Source organism: Neovison vison, chromosome 10, assembly GCF_020171115.1.
Source record: "Neovison vison isolate M4711 chromosome 10, ASM_NN_V1, whole genome shotgun sequence".
Classification (NCBI taxonomy): domain Eukaryota; kingdom Metazoa; phylum Chordata; class Mammalia; order Carnivora; family Mustelidae; genus Neogale; species Neogale vison.
In genome coordinates, this window is record NC_058100.1 from 41,345,553 (window position 1) to 41,363,544 (window position 17,992).

General features: G+C 49.6%; 1 protein-coding gene across 2 annotated transcripts in view; it reads left to right on the forward strand.

Annotated features, from left to right (window-relative positions):
* The window catches only part of KIF26B (kinesin family member 26B), a 416,715-nt gene that overhangs the window by 291,998 nt on the left and 106,725 nt on the right, over window positions 1-17,992 (forward strand). For both annotated transcript variants that reach the window (XM_044267071.1, XM_044267072.1), the window contains one exon: window positions 2,655-2,838. In XM_044267071.1, the coding sequence (XP_044123006.1) occupies window positions 2,655-2,838 (184 nt within the window). The remainder of the gene's footprint in view (window positions 1-2,654; window positions 2,839-17,992) is intronic.

Genomic DNA, 17,992 nt, shown 5'->3' on the forward strand with positions numbered 1-17,992 from the left:
CTGTGCAAAGGCCCTGCAGTGGGAGTGAACCAGGAGCATTTGGAGGCTAGTATGGCTCGATGAGAGTAGCTGAAGACGAAGAATAGTAGGAAGAGTGGTCTGAGGTAGGAGGGAGGGGACATGGAAGGCCTTCCAGTCCGCTGTAATTACTTCAGCTTTTCTATGAGATGAGAAGCAAAATGGAGGAGTTGGGTTTTCTGAGCAGTTGTGTTTTAAATGAGCCACTCTGACAACCGTGTGGAAAACAGCCTGGGCAGTGGGGTTGCAGGCTGGGGAATGACGACAGAGGAAGGACGAGTTAGGAGACTCTTCTAGAAACCCAGGCAAGAGGGGTTAGTGGCTCAGACAGAGACAGTGGCGGTCAAGGCAGTGGCGACAGGCGGATCGTGGATGTATTCTGGAGTTACGGTCCGGACAGTTTCCTGATAGATCAGGGGGCCATTGCCTGGATGGGACTGTCATTTTCTGGAAGAGGGGAAGCCAAGGAAACACAGTTTTTCAGGAAAAGATCAAGAATTTAGTGTCTAGGGCGCCTGGGTGGCTCAGTGGGTTAAGCCACTGCCTTCGGCTCAGGTCATGATCTCAGGGTCCTGGGATCGAGTCCCGCATCGGGCTCTCTGCTCAGCAAGGAGCCTGCTTCCTCCTCTCTCTCTCTCTCTTCCTGCCTCTCTGCCTACTTGTGATCTCTCTCTCTGTCAAATAAATAAATAAAATCTTTAAAAAAAAAAAAAGAATTTAGTGTCTAAGCCTGAGACCTTGATTAGATATCCAAATAGAATTGGGGAGGGGGTAGTTGGATAACTAAATACAGATTTCCGGAGAGAGGTCTAAGCTGGAAATAAAAATTTAGGGGTCCTGGGCATTGCGATGTTATTTAAATGGTGTTCCTGGGAGATAACAGCCAGAGACAGAGGGTAGATGTGGAGGAGCCCTGAGGCATCCCGCCTCTGAGGGGTGAGGGGAAAGGGAAGAAACCAGCTGAGAACACCAGAAAGGCATGGCCAGGAATGTCCTGGAAGCCTCCACAAAAGTGAAGGATATAATCACTGCTTTGATGGGTCAGGAGAGAGGGGACTGAGAACCACACCACTGAGCTATGGCGCAAGTCATCAGCAACCGGGACAAGAGCCCTTCTGGAGCAGCTGGGGGTTGGATCTCCCCCACCCCCACCCCCCACGGAATGTGCTCAGAGGCAGGGGGAGGAGAGGAACCAGAGAAAACAAGGCTAGACAGCTCTTGCCCTGAGTTTTGGGCAAAGATGAGCAAGGAAACACAACGGGAGCCAACCACAGACGAAGAACCAAGAGGTTGTGTTTTTCCTTTAAGACAGGAGAAACAACAGCATGCTTGTATGCTGTTGGGAATGATCCAGTATCTTCCAGAATGAAAATCTGGCCTTGCAGGAGAGAGAGAGAGAAGGGACCCTAGGATGATGTCCTTGGGAGGACCCTGCATATGATTTGACTTCCAGGATCCTCACTCTCCTCCACGCCGAGGGGGTGTGGGTGGGCATGTGTGGTAGGAAGAAGGCTGGAAGGAATCCAGGAGTGAGTATATCAGAGTTGCTGCAATAACGTGGCCTCGTGGCCACCTGCTTTAATTTCCCACCACCCCCCACCACCGCTCACTATAACGAGAATATGGTCTAAGTGTCGCAGAATGTTCGTATTGTAGGAGAGACGATGTAAACTCCCAGCACTATAAACGATGCCGGCAACCTCTCTCCTTCCCCATCTGCCCTCTCTATGCCACCTTTGTTGGCTCTGACCTTCACCCCTGGCACTTGCCCTTGAATTGCATTTTTTCTTAAAGATGTCATTTATTTTTTTGGGACAGAGCACAAGCAGGGGAAGAAGGGCAAAGGGAGAGGGAGAAGCAGGCTCCCTGCTGAGCAGAGAGCCCGATGCAGGGCTCAATCCCAGGACCCTAAGATCATGACCTGAGCCAAAGGCAGACGCTTCACCGAATAAGCCCCCGAGGCCCCCCCCATGAATTGCATTTTGTATCAAAAGACACCCCCACACACAAATTCCCGTTTTCCTCACAAGGAGCCCATAGTCTCAGCACTGTACGTCTGGGCTGGACTGTGTTCTGTTTGGTGTTATGTTTCCAAAACCAGGTTGATTTATGTTTCCCCGTGGTCCTGGGCTGTGTGTTTTTCTTCCACAACCACACACAGAGTGAGCCTTGACGGGTCCTTCACCAGGGTGGTTGGGATTTTACAAGGTGTTCAAATTTCTAAATAACTCGAAAGGCCTCTCACACCGGAGTTCATACCAGAGAAGCTGAGGGATCATGAGCCTCGTCGGCGCTGTTGTTCCCCCAAAGACGGACCAGCTGCACCCACGCTTATGGCTGAGTGCGGATCGCAAACCAACCTTTAGAAATCGCGATTGCAGATTGCAGCACAATCGTATGGCTTTTTTCCCTCTCTGTATATAAGTGATTCGGTGGCTCATTAGGTTCTCTGGGCGGTAGTGAGGGGCCACTGCCGAGCCCTCGGAGGACAAACAGGGAACTCTCAAGCCTCAGGAAGAACCAGAGGTTCTTGAAGAGAAAGAGGATAGAGAGTACGCCTGCACATCTGATTGTCTGATGGGACACTGGATCCTACTCGCCCCTCATTGTCCCTCTTCTGCATTCTTTCCTTCCAGAGCGGCCCAGAAGCTAAACCTGTCTTCTAAAAAGAAGAAACATCGACCTTCCCCCTCGTCGGTGGCTGAGCCCCCGCTCTTCGCCACCAGCTTCAGCGGCATTCTGCAGACCTGCCCTCCCCCGGCCCCTCCCTGCCTGCTGCGGGCCGTCAACAAGGTGAAGGACACGCCAGGCCTGGGCAAGGTAGGTGCTCGGCGAGCCGGTCGTGCCGCGGGGGGAGGAATAAGGGCGCAGAGCCTGGCTGGGTGGCTGAACACCGGAGGGTGACGGGGAGAACAGGAGACGGATTTAAATTCACTTGGGAGGACCGTAAACTTTGCTTTGGTTACGTGCACTGTGTTGCCAATGAAGACATTACGGCGACTGGGGGTCCGATCGGACTCGGGCAGGACAAAAGCTGCTGTGCGGTGTTTGATGCGACTGTAACCGTTTAAGAAGAGACAGAAAGACCGCAGGCAGGGGCAGGAGCCCCAGGGAAAACACAAACCCTAGGAAAGGAGGCCCGCCCGCTGGCCAAGGCTATTAGGAGATGGGGCTTAGCTGGGTTTGGGGTCACTTTGTTTTCTGGCGTCACCCCCAAACGCTCCGGGTGACGTCACTGTCACGATTGCTCTCCAGCTGGGAAGTCAGCTGAGACTTCTAAAGATAGTTGGCTCCAGAAAGGTGGCCGTTGTACCTTTTCTCCTTTCCGTCGCGTGTAGGATGGGGCACATCCTTGCCGGCACCTCGCCTACCTCAAGTCATTCGCCTGCCCTTCTTTCTGGAAGGTCGCAGGTCTGGTTGAACACGATGAGGACCCAGCTCTTACTGTGGCCCTCTCCCCTTGACCCAGGTCAGGTTCATGGTCTTCCCATAACTCGGAGTCCTTCTGGAGTTTGGGGCTCTCTGCCCCTTCCCTGGGCCCCTTCTTCTCCTCCCTGTCTCGCCGCCTTCTCCCCTACTCTCCCCACCACCCCCACCGCCCCAATTTCACCGCCCTGTTGGGAAAGTATCAACTTGCTATGTTACTCTTCCCAATGGTGTTAAACTTCAAGATGATGTTGAATAGAGCAATGCTTACTCCAGTGGAGTAAGCATCCAGTTCTGGAATGTTCCACAGCATGGGGCAGGGTAGACAGCGGTCCGCTGATGGTTTTCCCAGCCCAGAAGCAGAGTAGGGAATAAAGCTGTCCCAGTCTCACCAGCCAGGACAGAGATGGTGAAAACCTTACAAATCAGGATCCCTCTCTAGGGAAGAGCTCACAGGGGGAGCCACTGAGGGAGAGCAGGGACACCCTCAATGGGGCAGTTTTGGGTGGTTGACAAGTCACCTTCTGGGGAGGGTGGGCACAAATAAACACAGGGCGTTCAAATCTTTATTTTTCTTTGTAATTGTGTTAAGATACCAATAAGGTGACATTTACCATCTGAGTCATTTGAGTGCATGTGGGGTTTTGTTTTGCTAAGGAGTTTGGAACTTTAATGCTGGGGCGGAACTGCCCGAGCAAAATGGACTTAGCTCTGTAGGCTCCTTCTGGGACAAGGGGACCAGGTCACCAAGGGACTGAACCAACAGAGTGTCATCAGCCAAGAAGATGACCCAGCGCTTACATCAAAATTGTTTGGAGGGCACTGCTCAGCTAGAAGCGGACTAGATAGTATTCTACACACATAAGCAGGATTATAAATAAGATAAGTAGGTATGAGACTAGGAACAGCCACAATTAAGATTATTATCGTTAGTAAATGAAAGCTTGCAAATACACTTATTTTTTTAATGAAAGAGACCCTCTGTCTCACGCATTTGCAATCGTATATGCTTCTTCGAGTGTGAGAAAAAGGGGTGACAGGGGCGGTTCTCTGACCAGGAATGGCATGAGGTCCCGAGTGTGTCTGAGGTGGTGTGTCGCGGCCCGGGCCATCAGACTGGGTGTCCCAGAAGGTGACCGTGCTGGGGAGCCTGGACCTGCTGTGGGGGCACCCAGCCGCCTGACCTTGAGCAGGCACTCGTTTCCCACACCCCTGCTTTCCCACTCCCTGCTGCTTCACCGTAAGGAGCTGCTAGTCCTTCTCCACACGGAGGGACTCACTCCCATCAATGGAGCTCAGGTACAGAACTTCAGTATTAACAGCTCTAAGAAATACGGCGGATTTGACTATGGAGCGGGTGCCCTGTAGGAATCCTGAGGCTGGAAGTAGGGAACCCTGATGGAATTGCCAGAAGCAAGCCCAGCTCAGCCCTGCCCTCTTGTGCCTCAGCCGCCCCAGGACTTCCTCCGGAGACCCGGGAGGTTCTCACTGGTGCAGAAGAGGCTAATGGGTTTATTTAGTTCAAACCCTCTCCTTTCATGAACAAAGTAACTGAGGCCCCCTTGTCTTGTGCCCCCTGAGTCAGGAGCATTAAAGCTGTTTTATTTTCTAGGTCTCACTGGGCTGCCACGAGATATACATGGGTTTTAAAATTTGTCTTACCTTGTCTCCAAGAATGTGTGGGGGTCGCGGTGGTAGCAAAGGAGGCTGGGAGAGAAAGGGCAGGGGGAGCCGCGAAGAGCAGACGCACAGTGAGATCGGCGGTGCTCCATCGCGCCCCCTGCCGGTGCCAGCAGCTCCCCAGACCGTCCATCACCCAGCGTCCGGGCGGCCACTGAGCACCAGTTGAGGCCAGAGCTCTTCCGGGCGCCATGGCGATGGAAGACTTTACAAGTAACTTCAGTGTACTTGAAGCTCGAGTTCAGCAAACACAGGAAGCACCCCAACCTCATCAGCATCTGGGGCCCTCCCAGGCACACTGCCGTTATTCCACGGGCACCTGTTATGTGGCAGGCACAGTGCTGGGCACTAGGCGTGCAGTCGCCGACACACAAGGCAGAATGCCAGTCCTCACAGCACTTAGAACCTTGTGCATTATTCCAGTCTTAGGGATCTCACCAGCAGGGTGCGAATCTCACCAGGAGGGCGGCTCTGTCAGTTAAACGTCGGCCTCCTCATTTCAGCTCAACTCACGATCTCAGGGTGGAGAGATGGAGCCCTGCTTTGGGCTGTGCATTGGGTTCCGCGTTGGGCGTGGAACCTGCTTAAGATTCTCTTTCTCCCTCTGCCTTTCCCTCCCTGCTCACGCACATGTGCTCATGCACACGCTCGAAATCTCACCAATTTGGACCAATGAAGGACAATCTGATTTAAGGAAAATTTGGAATTACTTCCAAGTAATATAAACAAAACTATACTAAGTGGTCTTGTAGAGGCATTCTTAGTGAATAGATAAAAATGATTAGTGGACGAAAGCAGCTTAGTCCCCATTTGTATTTCATTGGTTTGGCTTACATGTAAATGATACCTCTAATCTGTTTGAAAATGGCTCCTTCTCCTAAGTCAGTAAACGCTCCTTGTGAAATTTATTTGCACAATTAATTAACATCCATGATTAAGATTCATTTGTTAGTTGTCACAGCTTAGTGTCAGAGCTCTTTGTCTTGGATTACAAGCTTCTAGAGCAAATCACGTTATCTGTTTAACTCTCTGAGTGTGAGGTTCTGCCGCTGTGCCTCCCATGGGCGGCACTTTTGAAGACGAGACGGGTAGTGGTGACAGTCATGTCCCCCAATACATTGGCTAATTCTCCTCTTGTCAGGAGAATACCTAAAGGGAAATCATGAAGCACGAAGGCGCAGAGGAGCCTTCTTTTTCCTTTAGAATTTCTGGGAATGGCTCCAAAGCACGCCATGACCTCCAAAGCACGCCCATCGACCCCCCAGTCGTGTTTTGGGAATATAAGAAAACTCTTTAATAGGTGAGTGTTAGCAGCAAGAGAATAGATCCAAAGAATATGGAAAGACCCCACAAATTTGGATGGCGTGATCATGAGGAAACATGATGGAAAATTAAGCTGGGACAGGATGGGGAGGGCTTGTCATTCTTGATTCACTCAGCGATCATCTGGAGAGGTCCTGAGTCCCAGCAGGGCACAGGACAGCGGAGCTGGTTGGCTGCTCTGGGCACATCCCTGTAAAGGAAGGGGGGGAGGGCCATCCTGATCTCCATGAACTCGAGGCTCCTGCGACAATGTTTGCCTGGCTTGTAGCCTCAGCCCCCGCTCCTGTGCCAGCCATGCTGTTCCCTGCTCCTAGGGATCCGTCCCCCTCACCATCCACCCGCACCCATCTCTGCATTTCTCTGGGGCTTCCTCGAGATATCTCCTCTTCGGCCCGTGCAGCCCAGAGGCAGGCGACTTGGTGGGGTCCTCGGAGCTGTGATTTGGAAACAGACTTGCTTGTCTCCTGTGCAGTCGAGGCTGGGGCTGTTTGTTCGCTCTTCTCGGCCCTTGATTTTAACCTGTCTGTATTGTGTTCATCACTATTTGTCAAACCCAGTAGCAGCGTATTTTGACCTCCATTGAAAGGTATGGGCTCTAAATTCTCTCTCTCTCTCTCTCACACACACACACACACACACACACACACACGTCCGGTGTCACCACCAGCTCCTACATTGTCTACATTAAGCTTCATTCTAAACTGTCTCTTGTTTGATGTGGAAGCTCCTAGTGTAGAAAAAAATGATTAAAAAAACCATGTGAGCTTCTTAGTGCAGACTATGTCTTTTACAGATTTATAAGCCTTTTTACGGTCAAAGCCATCTGATGAGAGGCACGCCTCAGAGATGTCGCTCGGTTCCAGAGCATTACAGTAAAAGCAAAGATCACAGTGAAGTTGGCCAAATGAATTTTTTGGTTTCTCAGCGCATATAAAAGTTATGTTTATACGATACTGTGATCTATCAGGTGTGTAGTAGTATTATGTCTTAAAAAAGCTTTAATTCCTTAATTAAAACTACTTTACTGTTAAAAAATGCTACCCCTCTGAGCTTTCAGGGAGTCGTAATCTTTTTGCTGCTGGAGGGTCTCTCGTCCACGTTGGTGGCTGCTGACGGGTCGGGGTGGTGGGCGCTGAAGGTTGGGGTGGCCGTGGCGATTTCGTAAAATAAGACAAAGGTGAAGTTTGGCTCATCAATGGACGCTGCCTTTCATGAGGGATTTCTCTGGAGCATGCGATGCTGTGGGATAGCATGGGACCCGTGGGAGAAATTCTCCCAGAGCTGGAGTCAGTCCTCTCAAACCCTGCTGCTGTCTTATCAACTTAGTTTATGGGATATTCCGAACCTTGGTTGTCGTTTCAATGATCTTCACGGCATCTCCAGCAGAAGTACATGCCATCTAAGAACCCACTTTCCTTGCGCCTCCATGAGAAGCAGCTTCATCCGTTCGGGTCCGTCGTGAGGTTGCAGCCCGTCCGTCCCGTCCTCGGGTTCCGCTCCTGAGTCTCGTTCTCCTGCTCTTTCCTCCCCTTCTGCCGTGACTTCCTCCCCTGAACTCTTGAACCCCTCAGAGTCCTCCCTGAGCGTTGCAGTCAACTTCCTCCAAACCCCTGTGAATGTTGATATTTTGACGACGTCCCATGAATCACGGATGTTCATAATGGCCTCTAGAGTAGATGAAATAGAAAGGTGAATCCTTTCCAGAAGGCTTTTGATTTACATTGCCCAGATCCGTCAGAGGAATCCTGCTCTGTGGCTGCTGTAGCCAAATGAAATGTAGTTCTTCCGTATTAAGACTTGAAAGTGCAAATTACTTCATGATCCATGGGCTTAGAACGGATGTTGTGTTCGTGGTCATGAAAACAACACTAATCTCCTTGCCCGGCTCCGTCAGAGCTCTTGGGTGCCCAGGTGCATTGTCAGTGAGCAGTAATGTTTTGAAAGGAATCTTTTTTCTGAGTAGTGGGTCTAAACAGTGGGCTTAAAAATCTTCAGTAAACCAGGTTGTAAACAAATGTGCTGTCATCCAGGCCTTGTTGCTCTGGTCACAGAGCACAGGCAGAGTAGACTTAGCATTCTTCTTAAGGGTCCTAGGATTTCTGGAATGGCACCTGAGCGCTGGCTTCCCCTTAAAGTCACCAGCTGCACGAGCCCCTCACAGGAGAGCCAGCCTGCCCTTTGAAGCTTTGAAGCTAGGCATTGACTTCTCTCTGGTTGTGAAAGTTCTAGATGGCATCTTCCAGGGCAAGGCTGTTTCGTCGACATTGAAATCTGATGTTGCATGTGGCCGCCTTCATGACTTCTCGGAGCTGGATCTTCTGGAGAACTTGCTGCAGCTTCTCCGTCAGCACCTGCTGCTTCAACTTACACTTCTGTCCAGACGACTTCTTTCTGGAGACCTTGTGAACCAACCTCTGCCAGCGTCAGACTTTCTTCTGTGGCTCCCTGACCTCTCTGAGCCTTCCCAGAGTTCAGTCAGGGCCTTGCTCTGGGTGAGGCTTTGGCTTAAGTGAATGTCGTGGCTGATGGCTCTTCTGTCCAGACCACCGAAACGTCCTCCGTCTGCGCTGTAAGGATGTTTTGCTCTCTTCTCATTCATGCATTCTCTGGGTTAGCCCTTGTCATTTCCTTCAGGAGCTTTCCCTTTGCGTTCACAGCTCGGCTCATGCTTGGTGCTAGAGGCCCAGCTTCCATCCCATCTCAGCTTCCATACGCCTTCCCCACTCAACTTAATCACACCTAACTTTTTTTTTTTTAAGGTTTTTATTTATTTGACAGACAGAGATCACAAGTAGGCAGAGAGGCAGGCAGAGAGAGAGAGAAAGAGGAGGAGGAGGAAGCAGGCTCCCTGCTGAGCAGAAATCCCGATGCGGGGCTCGATCCCAGGACGCTGGGATCATGACCTGAGCTGAAGGCAGAGGCTTTAACCCACCAAGCCACCCAGGTGCCCCCTAACTTTTGATTTAAAGTGAGACACATGCGACTCTCCCTTTCACTTGAACATGGAGGCCATTATAGGGTTATTAATTGGCTCAGTTTCGGCCTAGCTGCATCTCAGGGAGTAGGGAGACTGAGGAGAGGGAGAGAGAGATGGGGAACGGCTGGTCCGTGGAGGTGTTGGAAGCCACAGGTTATTTATTGATCAGTTCATCGTCCTAGATGGGCACAGTGTGTGACGCCCCAATTACAATAATAACAAAGATCACAGATCGCCATAACAAATAAATGAAAAAGTTTGAAATATCAGGCAAATTACCAAAATGGGACACACAGACAGGTGGTGAGCAGGTGCTGTTGGGAAAATGGCGCCAGGAGACTTGCTACAAACCTTCGATTCATAAAAAATTCAATGTCTGGGCAGTACTATAAAATGAAACACAGTGAAACGAGGTCTGGCCGTGTTGAACCCCTGGGACACTGTGGGGAAGAGGGAGCCAGGATTTCTGATATCCTGATTACAAGACGAGCACAAGAAGACAGAAAAATTTGATTAAAATCATTTTTTAAAGGTACTCCTGTAGCTCTTATTTATTCAACAAGTTGGAATGGCTGGTGTATCTCTCCCTCATTCAGGAAGTGATGCCGGGTTACGTGGAGGAGAATTTCATGCCTTTCAGCCCACCAAGGTCCAGGTTATTTAAACCGTCTGTAGATTGTCAAATTCCTCATTGTTGGTTCAATCATTCTTCATCTTGAAGCTTTATCGGAGAGAACAGGGAAAGATCCGGCCAGCCTTAGACATTCATTTCAGGTATATATAAATGATGGAAAATTCTGGATCCTGCTACTCACTCACCAGCCACTACTCCATCCTTACATGCTACAGATGGGAAACGTGACTCGTGAGCTCTCTATTTCGGTGTGCTAGAGGGGGGCGGGAGCAGGGGGAAGAATGCGTAAATAATACTGCATAAATAATACAAAATAATTCATCCGGACGGCTAGCCTGAGAGCTTTGTAAATTAAGTTGTCAGCTCTTCTGGGGAGTAAACTCGTGTGACCTTCTACTCCCTAATTACAGATATTCCTTTCTCTGCTCTGCTGGTTTTGTTTGAGTCTGCTGAGCTCTTGTTCCTGGAGTTTGGTTCTCTGTCCTTCCTTTCTTTCTTATTCTGACTCCTCCTCAGAGCTGCACCTGAGGAAAGGAAGCTTGGAAAAGATGTTCCAACTGGTCCACCTGGGTGGGTCCTTCCCACCCCCCACCCCGCCTACCCCGCGGAGGTTTCCGCGCAGTCCTAGTGCCCTCCCATCCCAGACTCCAGGGGCTTCTCCAAGGACCCAGCTGCTTCTGGAGCAAACCCGGATGCCCTCAATCATGGGGGCTTTTGTCTATACCTCCTAGGAGGCCACTCTTCACATTAAGCAGCTCTCATTCTTGCAAAAGAGAGGGAAGTATTAGAAGATATTCTCCATTAAAGGCCACTTGGACAGAAAGGGTCCCAGTAAAACGCATATAAAGAAAGTGGGGCGGGGTGCTTGGGTGACCTAGTTGGTTAAGAGACTGCTTTCAGCTCAGGTCATGACCCTGGAGTTCCAGGATGGAGTCCCACATTGCAGGGGGTGGGGGGTCCGGGGGAGTCTGCTTCTCCCTCAGACCCTCCCCCCTCTCGTGCTCTCTCTGGCTCTCTCTTCCTCTCTCTCTCTCAAGTAAATAATAAAAATAAAAATCTTAAAAAGAAAAGAACGAAAGTGGGGCATCATTTTGCTTTTCATTCCTAGCGTGAGTGCCTTTAGTACTGCTGGCCAACTTGTATGGAGGTAATTTGCCGTTGCCTTTATAATCAGAAGGAAGACTAGAAGGATAAGCAGCACATTTCAGCTTCATTAGATCTGATTTTGGACAGGAGGGTGCATCACCATATATAAAATACTTCATTCGGGGCTCTCTTTGCCAGGGGTTATCTACAAAGAACAAACTGAGTGAAATGGTTCGCAGGTAAGCAGGGAGGAATCACTGGGTCCTGCGGCCCAGAATTACCTGTTTTATGTCTTGGTCCATTATTGAAGTGTTCAGAGCTCAGGAAAGGGAATAGATTCTTAGGTCTATTTTCTTCATAGAGATGCACTGTCCAGTTCTCTAAACTTCCGCCTGCCTTAGGTGGAGCAGGGGGCCTTCTGAAACTTTCCGGCTTAAACTCCAGAGATGGGAAGTCCTCCAGACCCTGATCTCCACGGCCATGCTGCAGAAGAGACCTCTGTGGGCAAGGGAGCTTTGGAATCCTTGCGTTCCTGCTGAAACAGCTTCTCAGTTTCCCTCCCTAGGTTGTAAACTTCTTGGGAGAAGGGAATCCTGTTCTTGCCATCTTTGTAGCTCTTTGTGGCCAGCGTCCGTGTTACGTGGGAGAAGGGGGAGTTTTAGCTTATGAAGCTGATCAGTCATGAAGGCTTTAAAGCACAGTTTGCATGAGAGATGGTTAATCTTTTCCCCCATTTTGTGATTTTCAGCCTCAAGTCTACCAGCTTTTTTTTAAGGGTATTTTTTTAAGGTATTGTGGAGATGGTAGGCATTTTGTGTGTGTGTGTGTGTGTGTGTGTGTGTAGACACGCAAGTGTATAGAAAGAGAAAGAGGAAGGTGATTTTTCTGAAAGGACTGTTTAAAGGCTAGAAACCTGTGCCATAATTGGATAGGTTTGGGGCCTCCTGGAATACCTGTAATCCTAATTAGCATCCTTACTTATGGAATGAAAGCACAAGATGAAATGAGGGAATTCTCCCTGGAATAAATGCCACGTTCTCAATTAACCAAAGGGCAATAAGATGGATTATCATGCCAGACTAGGGCTTTTGATCATTCTTTGTCCAAAAACCACATTTTGGTCAGGCTCAGCACAATTAGACAATTACTGATATCAAAAGAATGGGAATAGTAGGTATGTTTTAAGCTAACATTTCTCCAATCTTATCTTTCTGGGTCTTTCTCTTGCTAATGGCCGCAAGGAAAGTTAATCATGATTTGCTATAATTATCCCATCAAAATGGGATTGATAGTAATGCCGTATAAAAAATGGTGAGTCCAAACTGCTGAGTTAATTAGAAAGTTTTCCTTTGTGCCTCAGAGTAGGAAATGCTGTTCTAGCTTCCTGAATGACTCGCATAACAAAACGTTTTTGAATTCCTTTCTAATGCTTCACTGAACGAAAATGAATCATTATGGAAGGGGGGGAAATCATTCGGATGCATTCTTAAAAGCAAACCATAATTTTCTTGAGATTGCTAAATAGTTGCTGAATTAAAAGTCCTTCGATTACTCATTCTCTCCCATGGCTTTATGAGTCCATCTCAGCTCTGTTCTGGCATACCCTCTGAGCCCGTTTGGCTGCTAACCAAAATCCTGTATAGACTGGGCGGCTGAAATGAGAACTTACTTCTCCCAGTTCTGGACACTGAGAAGCCCAAGGTCAGGGTGCTGGCGGATCTGGGAGAGATCCCAGAGATCTCTGAGAGCTCCCTTCCTGGCATCCACATGGTGGTCATCTTGTCATATCTCACATGGAAGACGAGGGAAGACAGGGGGAGAGGAAGCTCTCTCATCTCTTCTTAGAAGGGCACTCATCCCACTGGTGAGAGATCTACCCTCCTGCCCTAGTTACCCCAGTGGCCCTCCCTCCTCATACCATTACCTGGGGATTAGCATCTCGACATAGGAATTTGGGGGAGCGGGTACCAACTAGCAGTCCAGTCCGCAACACTGACCTCTAATTAGAGTACTTGATCTCCCAGATAAACAGTCCGAAATAGAACCATTAGAGTAGCTTTCGTGTTGGGGATGGGATTCCTTGCACATTCTTTTCCTGTTGGCTTGGTCTGCTCTGTGCTCCAGGCCACAGCCAGTGACTCGCATAGACACTTTGTCCCCTGGAGCTGAGGTCTCTTTGCCACCACTGGTGAGATACTCGGTGGGTTCCTTCCTGGGGCATTATACCAGCTGTAGCAAACCCGAGACTTTTTTTTGCCGAGTGATGATAGAAATCAGTCTCTGTTTCCCAGGGCTAGCTCCTTCGGTTTGCAAATTCAGTTCTCTTATTCCAGAGTGCAGGCTTGCTGGCACAAGGCAAGGGAAGGAGCGCGCTTGCTTGCTCTATCCTGATGCTCCCCGGTGGCCCAGCTTACTTGCACTGCCTTGAAGACCCAATGGGTACGCACGACCCTTAGCCTGGAGCAGTTCAGACCAATGTGGGGCAAAAGCCAGAGGACTGAGACAGTGAGTTTGGGTCAGCCGTAGAGGTGGGTGAGCTGCTGGGGGCCAGGCACTGGGAGAGCCTCAGGTCTGTTGTGGAGCGAGGTGAGGATGGGATCAGGCCGGCATGTTACCTCCAGACACACCCCCAGCCATCATCCCTACACAAAGCTCTTTCTCTCTGAGCCTCAAAACAGGAAGCCCTCGATGGAATATTGTGACTTTTTTTGCAGGGAAAAAAAGAGGAGACTCTTTTCTCCCCAGGGTTATTTCCTTCAGTTGCTGGGCCAGATGCTCCCTGACCACCCCAGCAATGATTTGGGGAAGGAGGAGGAAGAGCCTTTGGGAATGCCTTACCGTGGGGGGAGCTGAGAGGGTTTGCTACTCTGCCTGCCTCTCACTCCATCCGCACTCGGAGGAAGTGGAGAAGGTATCACCCTCATAGGATTCCAGGACAAATAGAGCCATTCAGACCGCCGCTGGCTCCACAGCTCTGAAATGGCCGTGTGCTCTGGTTACAAGTGTGAGAGGTAGGGTGTTGCATAAGGAATGGATGCGGGAAGCCCAGCCCAGGAGGGCATGCAGGAAACAAAAGACCGTGAGCCCACCTTCCCCAGAAAGCTTGCGGTCATCTACAGGTCTGCTCAGCCTTCGCTTGGTTGGTTCCTGCCAATCCAATGGATAGTGTGGGAATGCCATTTCCATGGGAACGATTTCCCTGGTTAGGGGACCCAACTTTCTCTTCTTTGTATCTAGTACCTTTTGGATGGCTGATCTCCATCATTCACTGTTTAATGGATCTGTGTTGACTATAAACTTCTGGATGGCAGGGTCACCTCTCTCTCATCCCCTTTCAAAACCAGAGCACTACACAGGTGCTCAGTTAATGGTAGGTATATTAGGGTTTTCAGGGAAGCAGAACCAATAGGATGTGTGTGTGGGGGGGGGTGGCTGGCAAATCCAAAGTAGAGACCCAGGAGAAGGCTGCAATTCGAGTGCAAAGAAAGTCTGCTGGTATAATTCCCTCTTCTTCCAGGCAGGTCAGTCTTTTTTCTAGTAAGCCTTCAACTGATTGGATAAGGCCCACCCACAACATGGAGGGTAATCTGCTTTACTCAAAGTCTACTGACTTAAATATTAATCTCACCCCCAAAACACTGAAACATTTAGGATAATGTTTGACCAAACATCTGAACCCTGGCCCAAACAAACTGACACATAATCTTACCATCCCATAGGTGAATGAGTGGAAGGATGGAATCATGCCCTGGGTCTCCATTGGCCTGTGGTGATCCTTCACTTCTGTGTGTGATGCCTACAACTGCTGTCACCTGGATCCCCTCCCTTGACCTTCAGCATAGCCCTCAGAGGTGGGCAGTAGGGAGCACATGGGGAGAGTTGACCCTACTGGTAGACAAGAGCACTGAGATTCAGAGAGGACGAGAAGATGACCAGATGGGGAGACCATGCATCTTGTTTCCAGTGTTCTCTTCCTGATCATGTAACAGAGATCAGCTGTTTCCTTGGGCCAGGCACTGGGGAATCCTCATTTCCACCCTGGCGGTAGGGTCTGTGATAATCACCCCTCTTTTACATCCCAGGAAGCTGGGACAGATTCGAGGCATCTGCCGGAAGTCACTGACATACCTGTTCCACGGTGGAGCTGGGACACGAAACCCAGTTCCGTGACAGGCTCCCTATACCACTACACAATACCATCTCTCCGCACACGTCCTGTGTCATTTGGTTTCAGAGAAGGCCCGGTGTGCAGACGTGCCCCACTGCAGGGGTGCAACGGTATATTTGGGGCGTGGACACGAGGCTGGGTCAGGTGAGGGAGGGCCTCCTCTGCTGCCAGGGTCCTACCACTCTCCCCTTCCCTCGACATCTCAGAGAGCTTTGCCTTCGTCGCTGTGTTCCTCTATCCCCTGCCCCGAAAGCTATATCGGTGTGGATCGCCTTCTGTGGTTTCAGGGCAATAAAAACAAATGACCAGTGAAAGTAAATTAATATCCAGGATGATATTTTAAAGGCCCAAACAAGCAAACAAACAAACAGAAACCTGTTCTGAATTCTATGGGAGAAAGAGACCCACATCAGCCCTTCTCCAGAGGAATGAGAATTCAGGGCCAGAGCTGGTGGGGCAGGGGATGGGACCCCTGCAGCTCACTGGGTATTTAACCCATCCTGGACTGTATTGAGCTATCTGGGTGATTCAGTCCCAAGAGAGTTCTGTCTAGAACAGCAGATCAGGGTCAGAAGAAATGGCTGCATTTCGACTTTTGTTTAAAGACGTCTGTCTTGAGTGTGCATTGAGCTATGGTTCCTGGAGGCAGTGTGAGGAGAGGGCCCACCCTGAGCCCCTTGACCCTGCCCTCCCTGCTGCCTGCTCTGCCTCCTTTTCCCTCACTGTGGGTCTGCTTTTCCAGATCTGGGTAAATGCCTGCTCCCGTCAACATCCCGTATGCACCCCACGCCGGCTCCCTCTCCACTCTGATGTTCTGTGCTGTGCTAAGCCCCAGCACTGGTTCTTTTCCTTAGCTTGTTTCCTCCACCGAGTCTTTGGTCTGCATGAGGCTTTATACCTCTTTCATGTCCCCCAAAGGCTTAGCTGTACACCTGGCAGGGAAAATCCGCTGAACTGAAAGACATTAAAATACAGGACATGGGGACACCTGGGTGACTCAGTAGGTTAGGTGTCGGACTCTTGGTTTTGGCTCAGGTCGTGATCTCAGGGCTGTGAAGTCAAGCCCCTTGTTGGGCTCCACACTGAACATGGAGCATGTTCGGGATTCTCTCTCTCTCTCTCCCTCTGCCTCTCCCCCTGCCTGCATCCTCTCGTGCTCTCTTTCTTTAATAAATAAAAAATAGAGAGTATGACGATTTCATTTCATGATTATTTCTCCTGCTTTTGCCTCCTTTATCCCTCGTTCATTTATCCACCACCCACTCACCCACATGTCTGTGCAGGTGATGGATACAGCATGCATTGAGGACCTGCCGTGTCCTAGTTGCTTTGTGGCTACATGGATGAGTTCGAAATGACCTCTGTCCTTAAGAATCCCGGAAACTGCTATTCAAGAGAGTTAAAAATCATTCTAGGTCGACAGCGCAAACTAAAAATACCTATTATTATTATCTTCACCTTGCTGGCTTATCGTGGCAGATAAGGCTGAAATTTGTGCAAGATAATTGGCTTCCTGGGGAGTTTTCTCCCTTACTTCTTTCTACTGAGTACACTGTGTTATTCCTGCAGGATTCATACTGCATTGTGATGGCAACTGATAGTGTAGCAGGCAGGAAAGAACGTACTTTTGTTTCATTTTTTAACACACGGAAGTACTACTGCAATTCCCCTGCAATTAGTTTGTATGAATGAATCACGGCAGCACGTGAAGCATTCGTATTCACACGAACTCTTTCCTGGGAGAATGCACCCGTCCTTTGCTTATGGAGAGAATTGTGCTGAAAGCATGTGCTAAGGAAATTGTACTTTCCCCTCTGAGGTGGGGTGAAGTGAGGGGCTTTGCTCAAGGTCAAAGAGAATGCTGGCTCCTGCTCTGGGTTGTGCCTTCCTACCTTGCACAATTCCAGTGTTGCCTCCTTTGCTTTGGGAATGCTCCTGTTATGATGGGGAGACTGGCAATTGTAATAGGTCGGGTTCTGACGTTATCCTGCAAAATATGTGTATTTGCAAGTGGAATGGTCTGGAGTGGGTACGGGAGAAGGGGAGAAAAAGAGAATGAAAAGGGTTTTGTATGAATTAGAAGTTTTTTTAGTTTCAAGCAACACAAGCGCAAAGTGTTTTAGAAACAGGAAATGATGAGGGGTATTGGCAGCTCCTAGGACGAGACCATGGAATCAGGGAGCCCTGGAGCAAAGAGGTGCTGAGTACTTCATACTCTCTCTCTCTGTCTTCAGTTCAGACCAGTTTTTGCCTCATCCAGTGGCTAACAGTCTCAAGTATTATTACAGTTTTCCCCAGACCAGACATGGTCCAACCTTCTCTGGCCCTAAGCTTGAAATGCCAGGCAAGGGCTGGTGTTGGCCTAGGTTGGGTGTGGGGGGGCTAAGAAAGCGGCTGCTCCCACTGGGCTGGAGTGAGAAGGAACATGTCCAAGTCCAAGACGATGCTGCCCTCCCAGAAAGAGACAAATGAAGGTCGTCCCCTGCATTTACAGATGCTTCACAGGAAACATGAATTAGCACCTAGGAGGAGAGGTCAGTGTGGGGAGATGAGGTGCCTTAAAATCAAACATAACCCGTGTCAGACCCAAGCCGTAGCTATTGAGTCTTTGCTATGTGCTCGTGAAATAAGGAGTTCTCTGGGAGCTCCTGCTGTGGACCACTATTGTTCAATCATTAAG